The sequence below is a fragment of the Sciurus vulgaris genome (assembly GCF_902686455.1).
Source record: "Sciurus vulgaris genome assembly, chromosome: 16".
NCBI lineage: Eukaryota > Metazoa > Chordata > Mammalia > Rodentia > Sciuridae > Sciurus > Sciurus vulgaris.
This window is the reverse complement of record NC_136477.1, coordinates 21,192,416-21,208,561: the sequence shown is the minus strand read 5'-3', so window position 1 is coordinate 21,208,561 and position 16,146 is coordinate 21,192,416. Positions and strand designations below refer to the sequence as shown.

Genomic DNA, 16,146 nt, shown 5'->3' with positions numbered 1-16,146 from the left:
CAGAGTTGGGCTTAGACTAATTAGTCTTAGGCAAAAAGCCACCAGGCATTGTCCAAGTAGTTTTCTGCTTGGGCCTTTTTGCTATTCACTGTGGAGGAGGAGGAAGATTGAGGCTATGAGTCTGGCAGCTGCATAACCATAATGTAATTACCCACAAATATCAGGAAACGAGGGGAGTTCTTAGCAAGTGAACGGGAGTGTACGTCTCCTCGGCCTTTCGTTTGCCGGTCAGTCAACAGGTGTTTATGAAGTGCCCAGAGAGTGCAGCGTATGACATTTAGTTTTCAAATTTTCAAATCTCTGTAGCATCAGAAAGTAGAGAGTGGATTTCCAGGGCTTATCCTTGCAGATGTAATTTCAAGGGGAGAATGAATTGCCAGTCCAGGGCCTTGATTGGAAACCGACTAATTCATCTGCCCATCACATCCCTCCACATTCCCAGAGGAGGTCTGCCACTTTGAGCTTAGGTATGGTCATTTGTTTTGTATTTTACTCTGAAATATTCTTTTGATTTTTATATGCAATCTGTAATAATGCTAGGTTATTGTGATTTTTGTATGCAATCTGTAATAATTTTTATATGCAATCTGTAATAATTTTGATTTTTATATGCAATCTGTAATAATGCTAGGTTATTGTACTTGCTAACAAAATTAAATGTCGTGTTTCTTATTTCTTGGAAATAAGAGTGTTGAACCTACTCCAAAGACACCACAATGCTCTGAGAATAGCCATTTTGCGAAGCAGTAACCATGGTTGCTCTCAGTCTAAAGCTGTATTGGTTTTAGACGTGAAGTTTTGTCTTCTGATGAGAGAGAGAGAGCTGGTCATTTCCAGGGAACTGGCCGGCCCTTGGTAGTGACATGGTGCCTACCTCTCTCCACTGGGCAGCTTTCTTCCCATCAGCCTCCATACTTACTCTTCTTGCTCTTACTTCCTGTGTTGGAAGAACAACTGTCAATTTGCCTGTGTGTGTGTGTGTGTGTGTGTGTGTGTGTGTGTGTTTTTCTTTTCTTAAAGTATTTTTAAATTGTACTTAAAATTCTATAGTGTTCCTTTTAAAAAAGAAACATAACATGGAGAAGGTTTAACCTCCCTTGACCACCCTCCAACTTTGAGCAGGCCCCTCTAGCCAGTGAGCCTGGCATTTTCCAGGGAAAGTCCTGCCAGAACCTCTTCTGTACTCTCATATGGAACCTGCTCTTCCTTCCATCCCTTTCTTCTAGTCTGCTTGTCCTCCAACCACCTGCCAACGCTGAGTTGCCTGGGCTCAGCATTAGGAAGGCAGGAAGTCTTGCCCAGACAGCCATTAGCTGCGTGCTTGGGCCCAGCTCCCAGGCCTCCCCAGGGCTGGGCTCTGACCTGGCCTCTCCAGGGCTCTACTGCCATTTGCCCCCATCCTTGATTCCTGGCTGCATCTGGTTTACCCTGACCTTCTTTTTTTTTTTTTTTCTTTTGGCTGTGCTGGGGATTGAACCTAGGGCCTTGTGTGCTTGCAAAGCAAGCACTCTACCGACTGAGCTGTATCCCTAGCCCCCTACCCTGACTTTCTGAGATCTCACATCATGGTAGGGTTGTGGTCCTGCTAGTGTTCCTGCACTGTTCTTGGCCAGTTTGCTGTCAGAGCCATTGCTTGCTTTCATTTGTGTGGCAGAAGACCGACCCCTCTGCTCCCGTTTCCCAAACTGTGATGGCCACTGGCCTCTGACTGGTTTTGAATAATAGGAAATCTGGGTGAGACTGGAGGCAGAAGAAGGGAGAAGATAGGGAATTTCTCTCCTTCCCTCCATGCCCTGGTTCCATCTCTCCCACTAATCCAGTTCTGTCCATGAGCCTGTTGGAGCTGTTGAACTTCAGCTGCTGAATTTCAGACTTTGGGATCTGCTGAGTGCTTCACCCTTTGTCTCTTCAATGTTGGTATTGTAGTGGTATCTTATTCTTCTGAATTTCTGGGTGGTTCCACTCTTCCCTTGGTTTCTCACTCAGTGTAATGTACTTAAAGTATTTGCCATAAGAACTTGGTGGACTTGATGGTCTTTCAGACTTTGGAAGTTTATTGTATAGATTTTTTTGTTAAGCTCTTGGGACTTCTTAATTAAGTTTCTGAATATTTTTACATTTATTATTTAAAAATTATCATTCTAGTCATCTGTCACTCTCTGCAATGTCATAGTCCCATTGTTCCAAATTGATATGTATATTTGAAAGTATGTCTTTAGTAGATGTTAAAAAAGAAATTTAATACCTGGAAAAATATTCTGCAGCTGCAGAAAGTACTCATACCCAAGAAGAGGTTAACTTCTAGGAAACTGAGTACTCAGGTGATCTCTAGTATATAAACCAGATGCCAATTTTTTTAGGGTGGGTAGGGCAAATTGCCTACTTAGCACATGTAAGTTAGAAGTGCAGTTCCTTCTTTAACTATGGAAGAATTAAAACAAGTTAGGGTGATAGAAGATAGAAAGAAAGGATTAATAATTTTAAAACCCAAAGGAGGATTTAGAGTTCTAGTGAATGATTTGGACAGTCTTGGTATACAAAAAAACAAAGACAAGAAACTAAAGAAACTATAGGTTTTGGTTTTTATTGTTCTTTCTCCAGTGCTGGGATTGATCATGGCCTTGTGCATGCTAAGCACACACTCTACCACTGAGCTACTTCCCTAACCCAGAAACTGCATCTGATTCCTAGATTTGGATAGTTGGTCGAATAATGTTTAAGAGATCAAGACATGAATGAGACTGGTAAAGGAAGCGTCTGTCACAGTGTCTCTCACATAAACGAGCCATAACAGTTTTACAAGAAAACAGAATCTGTGCCTGAGAGGCAGAGGCAGGTTTGAGTGTGTTGTAATCCTGCTGCCGGTCCTTGCTTTATCCTCCATCCCAACAGGAGTGATTCATTTTACAGCATGAGAGTGAGTTCTGCACCTGTTAATGGGGCTCTGGAAAGCCCAAGGTATAGGATCAAGGGGATCCTTCCCAAATCACTGGATTTTTATTCTAGTGATCTGGCCTGTGGTGGACAGAACTTGCCTGACTTCAACTTTCTGCATCTTCCCACAGTCTGTATTCTTTTCTTCTCCCAAGGGTGTATTTTTTTTATTTTTTGATAAGAATCTGAAATATTAAGAAACTTTTAAGGTTTTTCTAACTTTATGTTCATAGACAGCTTGGAAAACATGTGAACTAAGAATATCTTTTCATGTTCATTCCATCTGAAAACAAAAATAGAAATGAATAAGTATATTACGTAAATCCAGACTGGTTTTTTGTGACAGTCTCTGTATTGACTTTATTTAAAAATATGGATGGCGCCTAACAGAATGTTAATAGGCAGAAACATTGAATCTGTGCCATTTTGGCAGTTCTGACAAAGACACCAAGTGGTAATTAAGTTTTCCCCTTTCTGTGGAACAGTTACACAACAGTTACATTATTCTGCCAATGAAGCAGCCCTAAGAGACTCACAGCGCAGCTGGAAACTGAACTCAGGTGTTGTCCATGGAAGTATGGAACTTTCAAGTAATCCAGCACATGTCCCCCAGCACTGAATTTCTTTTTCTTTTGATATTTTAAAAGAAAAAGAGAAAGAACTGCAAAACTTAATCATGATCACAGGAGAGTGTTCGTCACCTATGGATCAAGCAGTATTCAAGGGAAAGCTGTATCCCAAAGGGTGTTTGTCTGGGTCAGGATTCTTGACTGCCCAGAACTATAACCAGCTCAGACCAGCTTAAGCAAAAAGGGAGGTTTTGTTGGTTTTTACAGATCCTGGTGTGACTCACAGGATCCAAGGAAATGCTGGAGGATCAGGCCACCAGGATTGGGACCAGGTCCTTGAAGCCAGCTGCGTTCCAGCTCTCCCAGCTCCTTCTGTTTTGTTTTCTCAGACATGTCCATGAGGTGAAACAGAGTCACCTGGACTATGGAGAAAAGAGAGTCTCCTCCTGCCCAGCACTCGGCTTGGCTCCAGATAACCTAGAGAAGGATTAGGCATGTGCTTCCCCTGTAGCCAGAGGAAGGGTCTTTAAGACTGGTGGTCCAGGCCAGAACCCTGTGAGGTTAGAAGAGTAGTTTCCCAGATGAGGGAGATGCTGTTTGGGAGGATGAAACACTGGGTCTGTCACATTTCACAAGAGAAAAGTAGACCTCAGGTTCTCAGTTAAATCTACCTGGGGTGTGTCCAGTCAGGCTGCTAAAACTGCATAGAAAAATCTGTTCAGGGATTGGTAGAATTAAAAAAAAAAAAAAAAATGCATGCATATTTTCAGATTTTTGTAAAGTTATGCAGGATATGATGTTAAATGAAAAAAGCAGGTCATAAAGTAATGTATTATAGTTTCTATTTCCATAGAAATAAGCAAGTTCCTATACGTGTCTTCATATATTTGTGGATGTGCTTGAATGCAGAGACTGTGAAGGATACAAAGGCTGGGGTTATTGGTTACATCCAGGACCTGGGAATGGGGGTATTAGCAAATGAGGATCACCTTGGCCTTGATCTTTCATTGTGTTGTGTTGTTCCACTTGTTAAAAGCAGTTTGTTCGTGCTAAGTGAAGTAAGCCAATCCCAAAATCCAAAGGTGTATGTTCTCTCTGATTTGCAGTTGCTGACTCACATAGGGGATGGGAGGTGGGTGGAGGTTCACTGAATTGGATAGTGGTAAGAGGGAACTGGAAGGGGTTGGGAAGGGGAAAGACAGTAGAATGAATAACTTTGCTATGTTCATATAGGAATATACAACCAGTGAAATTCCACATCATGTACAACCACAAAAATGAGAAGTCATACTCCATATATGTTATGATATGTCAAAATATAGTCTACTGTCATGTATAACTAAAAAGAACAAATAAAAAATTTTAAAAAGCAGGAAATCACATGAAAAATCTTTTACAACTTAAAAATATTGCACTCTGTGTTAGGTTTGTCATTTGAAAAACACCAAATAAAGAGAAAAGAGCAGTCTGTTCTGATTGACCTCAGAAGGGGTATGGATGCAGGAACTGAAGATAGTAGCTTAGGAGTCATCTCAGGGTAATCCAGGGCTTCCCCAGTTGCCAAGACTGGGAAATAAGCAGCACAGGACCTAGCAAACTGGCTCCCCTGGAGCAAGAACAAGCATGAGAGATCCACAGCACATTTGTCCATTAAGCCCACGTCCCTTCCAGAGTAGGTCTGGGTGAGTCTCCTACCACCTGTAGTATGGTGACATCTACTTCAGGGCAGTGTCCTTGCCCAGGGCTGGTCAGACAGGCTCCTCTCTGACCAGTGCACAGATGGCTGCCTTCTGCTGATGGACTGCCCTGGTCCAACTAGCTGTGACAAGAACAGCTGGGCTGTCTTCAATCAAAGCACCTGGTGTGAGCCATTAACTGTGGGAGAGAACTGTTCAGCCCCTTTTCCTGAAAGGAGGGCAAGGACCTGGCCCCTGGAGCCTGTGTGGTCTGCTCAGTTTGGGTAAAAACTTTGATGCCTGACACTAACCTTCTTCAGAGGCTCCCCATAAGCAACCCACCCTTAGGAAATTATATGGGTGTATCTCATATGAATACATGCAAGGTAGAACTTTAAGTGAGTCTTATTTCCTATGGTATATGTCCTTAGTTGAAAATGGCCCATCCTGATGTTGGTGTGGCTGATGAGGTGGTGTCAGCTAGTGCCCCTGAATATTCATTATCCCAGGAAGTGGGAGCATGAGCTCAGGTTCTCTGTATGGTCACAAAGCAAAGCAGAGCAGCCCCGAGCAAACCCCAGCTCATGGTAGTGGACAGCAAGTAAGATGGCCCACTGGATTGGGCTGCTTTCTAGAAATCCTGGAAATCTGACTGGGAGAGAATCCATGTCTGAGGTATTGTGGCTGGATCACTTTCAGAGAATGGTGGGGACTGATGGGGCAGAGACCTGGCTTTCTGAGGCGTCTCTGGTGTCCATACACAGTGTTTTAAGTCATTGTTTCTATATGCAGTATGTAAGTTAGGTTAAGAGAATTTGCCATCTGAAGCTGCAAGCCACAGCCTAACTGATCATCTGTTTGGAGAAAGGAGTTTCTTAGTGGCCTATGTAATTGCTTCTCAGTCTTGCTGGGCCACAGTGGTTTACACTTCAAAGGATAGAGGATGTATCTCAAAAGCATCTTTAAGCTCCAAGATCTTGAGATTCTCTGCTTTTTAGAGAATGGAAATATATTATAGGAAGTTATTTGAAGGCGCTAATCTTTAGGAATAAAAGCAATAATGGCCAACACTGCATATAGCACTACTTACCAGGCAGGCACTGTCTTCATGGCCTCTCTTATATTAACTCATTTAATCTTCATGATGATCTGATGAAGAAGTTACTGATATTATCCCCACTTGCAGATGACAGACTAAGGAAAGACGAGGAAACTACATGTGGAACATTCCTTATGCCCAAGGCATAGCTGGTGGTTTTTTGCAATGAACTAAAAATTTACAAATTAGTGTAAATGCTGCATAGGGCTTGCTCAAAAGATCTACTTAGATACAGTCTCACAGGTTACTCTGTGGAGGCCTACTGTCTGCTGTCGTGTGTATTACCACATTCCTGGCAGTTTGTATAGGAGTAGCGTGTTCCCTTCCTTACTGTAGGAAGAAAGGGATGGACTCAGGAAGAAATGGGGAGGGGACCTTTCAAAAGAGTGTGTTAGTTCAGTTAAGGGAAAGAGAAGGAGAGGAAGAGAGAGGAAGAACAGAACTCTGGGCCTCAGGTGAGCTCAGGTAGGGTGTTGAGTGAGTGATGCTCACAAAGATGGGAATGTGTGCTGGACTCAGGGGGTTCAGGAGAAAGGGAGTGGCCCACGCCACTCAGGTTGAACCTTCTTATGTGAATAGAGCTGGGTCGCTGGGACTTACCAATTTGGTTATCAGTCGTGGTGCACATTCTGTGGTAATGGCGTATATCTGTACCATCTGATTGTGTAGCTATCATCACATGTGGCTAATGGAAGGTGGATTATGAACCTAAAGAATCAACTTTAAAATCTTATTTTATTTTAATTAAACTTAAATGTACATAACCACATATATGGCCTCCATATTAGATAACACAGCTCCTTAATTGGAAAATTCTGACATAAAATGAGCATTTTGAGAGCTATGAATTTTATGTGTACATATTTTTGAAATTGAAGGAAGCTTTTTATAATTTCAGAAAAACAGTTTGGGTTTATTTCAGACAATACAAACAGGAAGAAGTAAAACTACTTATGAGAACAACTAACAACTTGGAGAAGACTGCTGTTGGCACTTTGGTGTATAACCTAAATTCTCTTCCATGTGAACATCACAGGCAGCCTGCTCACTCTCAGACACATAGCTAGAAATCACCCAGAAAGGAATCAAGCATGTTAGCAGGAGGGGAAGCTATTTGTTGCCCAGAAGAGAATACCCACGTAGGTCTTAGTGACTTGCCATGGCTGATGCTTGTCTTCTTGATGCTAGGTCCTCAACCCCATGGGATGGGATGCATTTGGATTGCCTGCTGAAAATGCTGCCATAGAGAGGAATTTGCACCCAGAGAGTTGGACCCAAAGGTATGTGTTGACAGGCATATGCAAACACTTGTATACAAAACCTTCAACATCTTTTCCAGCCTATGCATGAAATATAAAAAAAAAAAAGCAAACAAAACCCTGCAGCCTGCCAAGAGGTAAACAGAATTGACCGTATCAGTGTTTGTCTTCTAACACACTGTGTTCTCATCTAAGACTTATCAGAGAAGGAGGGGTGTTTTCATTCAGATGCTCTTTTGATGCTTTGCTATTTACCAAGTTACTCTTCCTTTGAGCATTTGCATTTGGGAGAAAAAAGGAGAGAGTTGCATTTGTTAAGTTTCTATAATGCAAGAATTCTTATCTTCTTAACCGTAATTTGACCCATATCCAAATACTACATTGTAATTTTCTCTAAACATTAATTTTTATCTTCATCATTGACAAGCAAAGGGAACTTAGTCAATATGGAAATATATGGCACTTGTTTCTGGGTGTGACTTTCTTCCAAGCCCCCTGGACCCTCATCTTCCATGTACAGTGATCAGCAGTGCTCATCCCTGTTCTTTCTGGTAAAGTCCTGAGCACTGCACCTCACACCAGAACACCGCAGAATTTTCTGGGCCCACACCATCAGCCCCTTTCACAAAGACTTGAGACCTTTTCCTCCTCACCCTCCTGGATTTATCCCCAGTATCTTTCATCTCCCTCTTCTTTCCCTTGCCCAAGGCTACTTTTTACTGAACTTCTACTACTATATCTGCTTCTTTTTTTCTTCCTAGCCCCTAGTTTCTACTTTTCCACATATGGTTGATCCTAGATTAATGGGAATGAAGAAAAAGAGAAGGAACCGATGTTTTAAATAAAATGATCAAATATACCTCAAATATGATGTCAGCTGTAGTAGAGGTTGGGAAACTATGACCTATGGGCCAAATCTATCCCTACTTCTTTTTGTAAATAAAGTTTTATTGGAACACAGTCACATGCATTTATTTACATATTGCCGCTGGCTGCTTGCATGTTACAATGGTAGAGTTGAGTAGTTGTGTCAGAGACTATATGACTCACAAAACTAAAAACATTCATCCAGCCTGTGACAAAAGTCTGGTGCCCCTCCATTGTGTAGTTAGCACCTAGATGCAAATCCTACCTTTCCTTCTTGTTAGCTGTTCAGCTTAAGCACATTTCTTAACTTCTCTGTGCCTTCATTTACCTGTCTGTAAAACTGGGATAGTCACAATTCCTACCTCATGTGATTGGATAAAGATTAAGCACTTTTCTGCAAAGTGTTTGGCTCAGGGTCTGGAATTAAATAAGCTATTATTAGCTAATCAGAGATGGCATAGAAGACTTTTCATGGTTTTTCATATTTTTTAAGTCTGCTTGAACGGAAAGAGACAGTAGTCGAAATGTAGTAATCCTTTTTAAAAATGATGTATTGCCTTATTCCATATTATAAATTAATTAACTCAGTTTTCTCTCTATACCCCAAATGTTAGACAGTTTTAGTTTTTGATTTTTGATTAACAAAGCACTGTATGGTTTCTTTTGAATTCCCATAATTTGTTCATTTAGATTTTTTATTTTCTTGTACTATTTGGGATTGAACCCAGGGTCTCGTACATGCTAGGCACACACTCTACCACAAGCTACATCCCCAGACCCTCCCCCCACCTTTTTCTTTTAATTTTGAGACAAGCTTTCACTAAATTGCCTGGCTAGTCTTGAATTTGCAGTCCTCCTGCCATGTCTCCTTAGTTGCTGGAAGTATAGGGGTCCACCACTGCACTTAGGTTCAGTCACTTTAAGACTTGGAATTGCTTGACTTAAGTCTGAATTCAGGCATGCGGATGGGCCAGGAGAACACATACCAAAGGGGTTGTCTATCTGAGCGGCCCAGAAAGGAGCAGCTCAGGGCCAAGACCACTATTATTTCTAGTTGATTGTGTATGTCTCCACATAATGGGAATCTTCTAACCCAAGAAGCTGGTAACTCTCCAAAGAGAAGGAAAAAATATATATATCTTCTAATATATTGGTATTTTCAGTGATACTTATTTTTTTTTTTTGGCTAGGGCAAAACAATAGTCAAAGCCCCTCTGAATATTCTAGATCTTTCCAGTTTCCCTCCATGTTCTCAAAGTGTAGTTTCGTTATGGTTTGAACTCCACTTTCCACAGAATCAAACTCATTTCCCTTTGTTTCACAGTAATATTAAACACATGAGGAAACAACTGGATCGACTGGGCCTGTGTTTCAGCTGGGACAGGGTAAGTCAGTCCTTCCTCCTGCGAGGTCATTATTTTCATGGAAGGGCCTGATTGCAGAGGGTCTGGTTCTCTTTTTTGGATTGAGAGAGAAGAAGGGAGGGAGGCAGGAAGCAGGAGAGAAGGACTAGCTCTCCACAAATACTAAAGTATCCTGAGTGGATAATTTGTCTGCAAATGAGTATTTTTCTGTGGGATTAAGCTAAGAGAATTAACTTCTTATTTAACTATGATTTTTTTGTGTGTGGAAAAATGTTTGCACAAGGATTTCTTTTGCTCTCAGCAATGGTTTAAAAAGACTGTTGGACTCTACATAAAAGTGATTAAATACCAACCCACTGGTCCTTTAGGTGAATAATGTTGTTGATTGACCGTTTAGTTACATTTTGTTCAAAATTGAGTCTCCTAACAGCCCATAATGATTCAGTCACATATTAACTCTTGGTGTATAATAGTTTAAACTGTTCTGCCCCCCCCAAACAGTGGAGAATTCCAGACCCAGGAAGAATTAATGGAAGACTGTGAACCAAGCCCTTCAAAGCTCTGGTTAGAGGCCACCTTTTAGATGTGAAGGAGTATCTGTTAGATGTGGTAGACTGCTGCTTGTCCCCTCCATCCCTCTCAGCATCTCCCATACTCCACAGAATGATTGAGGTTTCATTGCTTGTCCCATTAAATTTATAGCCCTTTACTCAAGAGAGTTCTGGAATAAACCCAGGTGAGATAACTTCCTCTCCCAACAATTTCTTAAATGATTAAAATATAATGAGTACAGTGAAAAGGCCTTGGATTTTTTTCCCATCACTCCTTTAGGTAAAGGAGGGTCTAAATCAATTTCTAATTGCACCTCTGATGCCCTTTCTATCACTGAGTTGCAAGGCCAGCAGTGTTTCATTTGACAGAGGTGTAAAACAGGCCTGGTGTCTGAGTCAGGCTGTCCTGAGGTGCCAGTGGAAAATCATTGATAGAGAATGAAATTCAGTCTCATGCAGAGAGAGCTGAATCATTTCCAGAGCATTTTAGCAATGAGTTAGAAGATTCCTTAAGGGAAAAGGTAGATTCTCTAGCCCCCTAGATTGATAACTGACCTAGTCCTGTACCGGAGCATCAACCATAAATGACTTGAAAATTGTTGTGTTGTTCTCCTGATTATCATAGAATATTTTTCTTTCTAAAATTTTTTAAAAGCATTTTTTAGGTGTTGATAGACCTTTATTTTTATTCATTTATTTGTATGCAGTGCTGAGAATCAAACCCAGTGCCTCACACATGCCAGGCAAGCACTGTACCACTGAGCCACAACCCCAGTCCATATCATAGAATATTATACAGAAAAGTATAAAGAACGTAATGTAGCTAATTTAATATCCTGATATGGTTCCTTGCAGTCTGTTATTCTGAAATTATGAACATCTTTATGATTTACTTTTACAAAATTTAATTCATAATGCACGTGTGTGTGTGTGTGTGTGTATGTGTGTGTGTGTGTGTGATACTGAGGGTTTAACCCAGGGCCTCATGTACACTAGACAATTAGTCTATAACTGAGCTATGCTCTGGCTTACATAATCATATTTTTAAAATCTTATATTTTACCTAGTATTCATGAATATTTTCACATTTTGTTGAATATTCTTTGAAAAAGCTATTTTTGCAGCTATGGATTTTTCCTTTTTATGAATATAACTTTTAAAATCTATCCCTTATTACCTTGCATTTAGATAGATTCCACTAGATAGTTCTACTTTCCACTTTTTATATATGTATATTTTGTTTTAGTTACAGGTAGACATAATACCTTTGTTTTATTTTTATGTGGTGCTGAGGATCAAACCCAGGGCCTCACGCATGCTAGGTGAGCACTCTACCACTTTCTTAATCTATTCTAAGGGTTTGTTTTTGTTTGTTCGTTTTTACATTCTGAGATCCTAAGCCTAATGTATTATTATGCTATAATTTTTCAGATTGTGTTTATTTCTTATACATTATATTTGATATTTGCTTCCAGTTTTATAGTCATATCCCTAACAATTATTTAAATTTAATGATCTTTAATTTCAGTGCTTATCAGTAGACCTTTTACAACTGTCCTTTAAAAACTGTTTTTTACATGGTGTTTTAAGTCTTGCTTTGGATCCTCTAAGATCACTGACTGTTTTCATAACTAAGAAGGACTGCACTAAATTCACCTATGAATAACAATATTTTGGTTTTATCTTTTTATCTTTTTTCTTTCACATTTTTGTGAAAGATCTCAATCAATTTTCTAATTTTTTTTTTTTTTTTTTTTTTTTTTTTTAATACTTACAGACTCACAGGAAGTTGTCAGGATAGCACAGAGATCATTTGGCAAAATGTTATATTGAAACCAGGAAAGTGACATCAGCACAATACTATTAACTGGAGCACAGATCTTATTCAGATTTCAGTTTTTACTTGTGGTCATTTGTGTGTTCATGTGTGTGGTGGTAGTCGTAGTAGTTTTGTGCAATTCAATTACATAGAGATTTATGTAACCACCACAACCTGATCCATTGTCTTTTGATGGAGAAGTCTAAGGCCAGCTAGAATTGTGTCGGTGCATATATTACTCTTTCTACCCCATTTTGATGCTTGTTGGAGTCTTTCTTTCTCTGCCTTGGCCATTTGACAGTCTCATCAGAATGTATCTCAGAGTCAGTCCTTTGGCTTTAATTTGCCTGGGGCTTGGTCTGTGATCCATAGTTGGGGGTGAGATCTTTCCTTGTTGGGGTGGCATGGGATCCTCTGCAGAGTGCTGACTGTCCCTGTGCACTTGCTGGCCCTCATGAGTTTGATTTCCCAGGTCTCTCATGATTTTGGCCACCTCTGTGCTCACTTGGCTGCATATACACTAAGATTTTGGTCACCTTTTTCTTCTCTGCCTTCTGGAAGACCTTCGCAGGCTTGCTTTCACTGATTCTGTTTATGTAGAATCAGTGTTGTTTAATATAACTTTTAATATAAATATTAATTTTACCGGTCTGTTTTTAGATTTATTAGTATTTTTCCTCACCTTATTCGGTTTCCATTTTGTTTCTCAGGTGCTTTTTCTAGACTAGCTGCTGTTCCTGCTTCCCCCAACCTTCCACTCCTCTTTATCCCCACCTTCTCCTTCTCCTTTTCTCCTTCTTCTCCTCCTTCTCCTCTTCTTCATCTGTTTAGACCATATATCAAAAGCATTCTTCAACACAAGGAGATGCTCTTGAAAATTTATTTTGGCTTCCTGTAATAAGTCTTTTTCACGGTTTGGAATGCTGTGTTCAAAATCTTGTAGACACTTTGTGGGAACCCCCGCCCCCGTTCTGGACTAGGTGGACCAGTATACCAGTTCAGAGATCCCTTTAGCTTGAGGGGAGTGTAGTGGAAACTCTATATGGTCTCCGCATCATTCCCTTAGGCCTGGCTTTGGAGAGTCTGCTGCTCTGGTGCATCTTTTGCTTTGGTCTGATCTTTGCCCAGGTAGGCGTTGGTGTCATGGATGTACTCTGAACATGAGTGCTGGAAGTGTTTCTGAGCCACCATGCCAGACGGGTCCAATTTATAGGCTTTGCCTCTGCCCAGAGGCCTCCTCTTCCTTCCTCTCTCAAGTAGGGGTGCCAGAACCCTGCTTCTCAAGAATCAGCCAGTTCATAAGAGGGGGAGATGCTATTTGGCTCATGGCATTTTCTTCAATCTGGACCTATTTGCTAAAATTCCTTGGCATTTCTGGCATGTCAGTGGCACCTTCTGTTGTTTCCGGCATTGGCATAGCCCTGTTGAACACTCCCACCTCCATCTTTATATTTTGTTAGTCATTTTAATGAGAGTAATGGAAACAAGTTTAGATGTGTGTATTCATGATGCAATCTTGCCCAAAGTCCACAAGCATTTTTTTGATTAAACCTTTACCATCTGCTTGGTGCCTACAACAAAGTGAGGAGAGAGAGGAAACCGTTTATTGAATTGTTGAGGCAAATCTGTTCCCTTCACAAACAATATTCCTAAAGTCTTATATAAAAAAAAAAGATAATTCTGCAGATGGCTAGCTGAAAATTAAAAGTTTTTAAAATATGGTAGCTCAGATATGTTATCTTCCTCCTCCAGACAGAAAGCCATCTTTAAACCCAGGTGGTGGCATCCTTCTTCCTGCCTCTCCCTGGGCAAGGAACCTTGTAGAGTAAAAAGAGAGAAAAGGTTTATTTTGGCTCACAGTTTTGGAGGTTCTAGTTCGTGATTGATTGGGCCAGCAGCATTGAGCCTGTGGCAAGTCAGCACATCATGGTGAGGAGCCATACTCTCATCTTCCTTACATAAAAAGCTTGATTCTCTGGACTGAAAAACATGTACGCATTCCTGGAATTAATGCATTTATGGTGAGCCAGAATGATAATCAAACATCCTCTCTTAGCACAGGATAGTGTTTCACTTTTTCAGATATTAGTCCCAAAACAGTTTGTATCATACTGACGGAAAGGAAAGTAACAATTGGAAGCTGAATGTGTATAGTGAAACATCTACTGAGAGAAGAGTAGAGAAGAAATGAAATTCCAAACTGTGCAATGAGAGAGAAAGGTGGAGTGGAGAGTAGGATGTTTCTTTGTGGAACACTCAATCCCTTTTGGGAATAGTCAGCAGCCTTCCGAGGAGAAGACGTGATCTGCATTTGTGTTAGTCAGCTTTCCATTACTGTAACAAATACCCGAGACAATCAACTTACAAAGAGAAAAGGTTTATTTTGACTCACAGTTTTGGAGGTTCTAGTTCATGATTGATTGGCCCAGCAGCATTGAGCATGTGACATGGCAAAGCTGTTTACCTCATGGCCAGGAACAAAAGAGAAAGGAAGAGGAAGAGACCAGGGACCCACAATCCCCTTTGAGGGTACCCTCCTCCATAACCTAAAACCTCCTACTAGACCCTACCTCTGAAAGGTCCAACCGCCTCCCAATAGTGCCGACCTGGGATGAACATCTTGGCTTTAATATGTGGGCTTTGGGGAACATTTAGTCCAAACTGTAGCAGCATTCTACATATTAGGGTTCAGTTATAATGGGGTAATAATAAACTGACCCAAGGGGGTGGTTCTGTGTGTTCCATTCCCTGTGACAGAGTTAGCTTCTAAGTCATTTGATGAGGCCCTTTGAGGCAGGTGTGACTTTGATCTCTGTCTCCTCCCCAATGTCCTGGTGCCTGAGATGGTTATGGTGATAACTCTTCATTGGTATACACTTGGGCCTGGTTTTCATCAGGAAGCATCTGATTATTTTAGAGATAGTTCCTAGGAGTTTCCTTCAAAATCAGACAAATATAAAAAGAAAGAAAGAAAGAAAGAAAAAAAAAGTCCAAACCAGCTAAGATTCAAATGCGTGTGGAACTTTCCAGAGGAGAGCCTTGTTATTTGTTTATAGTGCTTGCTGAACAATCTCCGAACACCCATACTTCATTGAAAAATTAAAACAAAGCAAAGAGGAAATACTCCAGGACTGGGCATAAATGATACTTGGATTTACTCAACTCTTCTTGTTTGCCCTCAGTGACATAATCAAAAGTTGACTGTTTTCTGAGTTTCTTTATTGCAGAGATCTTGTGCTTTTATTTGCACTCACTTTGATTAGACTTTAAACTGCTGTGTCTGGTTTCTTTCTTCTATTCTGTCTTCAGTCTTCTGTGCATTCTTGTGCCTAGCAATAAGGCTGACTGCTTTGCCCATTTCAAGGCCAGGCGAGTACAGAATTGCTGCCCCTTAAGACTCTTATCCATTAAAACAAACTGAGATGTGACCTCACACTCTTCCTATGGGCCACATGGGCTAAGAGGGACTTAGCGTGCAGCTGTCTGCAGAGCTGTGAGGGAAGTCACATGTGAAGGGAAGCCAGGGGTGGCAAAGCCACATCAGTGCTGCATTTCTTATGGGGACAGGGCTTTTGGTGATTTTTGACCCCTTCAGGTTTTGGCCATCGGTACCTTAAAACCTGCGTAAAGTAGGGTGGCTCCTCAGGGTCATGGCATCCCTGTCATCAGCACAGGTATCTTCATTTCTATTTCTCTCTGTTCATGCTACAATTCCATCTGTAAAGAACTCAGTATATGTTGCTAAAATGTGAAGGTTCTCATCTGTCTTGCTCATTTTCTGGTAATCACCAAAACAGTTAACAGTGCCTCAGTCATAGAACACCAGTGTGCACACTTCTGTGGTTGGGTTAGAAGTGTTTTTTTCCTACCGTGGACTCCTTTGCTCCTGTCTGCGGGTCTTTGTTTGAGCCTTTTCTTCCCCGCCCATGTTGTCACCATGGTGGAGGAGCATACCCTTTTTCCATCCCCAGTCTCTTTGCATCAGCCATACCTTAGTTTATTTTCAAA

General features: G+C 40.9%; 1 protein-coding gene across 4 annotated transcripts in view; it reads left to right on the top strand.

Moving 5' to 3' along the window:
* LARS2 (leucyl-tRNA synthetase 2, mitochondrial) overlaps positions 1-16,146 on the top strand; it is a 146,494-nt gene that overhangs the window by 18,804 nt on the left and 111,544 nt on the right. For all 4 annotated transcript variants that reach the window (XM_079115451.1, XM_079115450.1, XM_079115453.1 and 1 more), the window contains exons 4-5: positions 7,467-7,558; positions 9,729-9,789. In XM_079115451.1, coding sequence (XP_078971577.1) covers positions 7,467-7,558; positions 9,729-9,789 — 153 coding nt within the window. The remainder of the gene's footprint in view (positions 1-7,466; positions 7,559-9,728; positions 9,790-16,146) is intronic.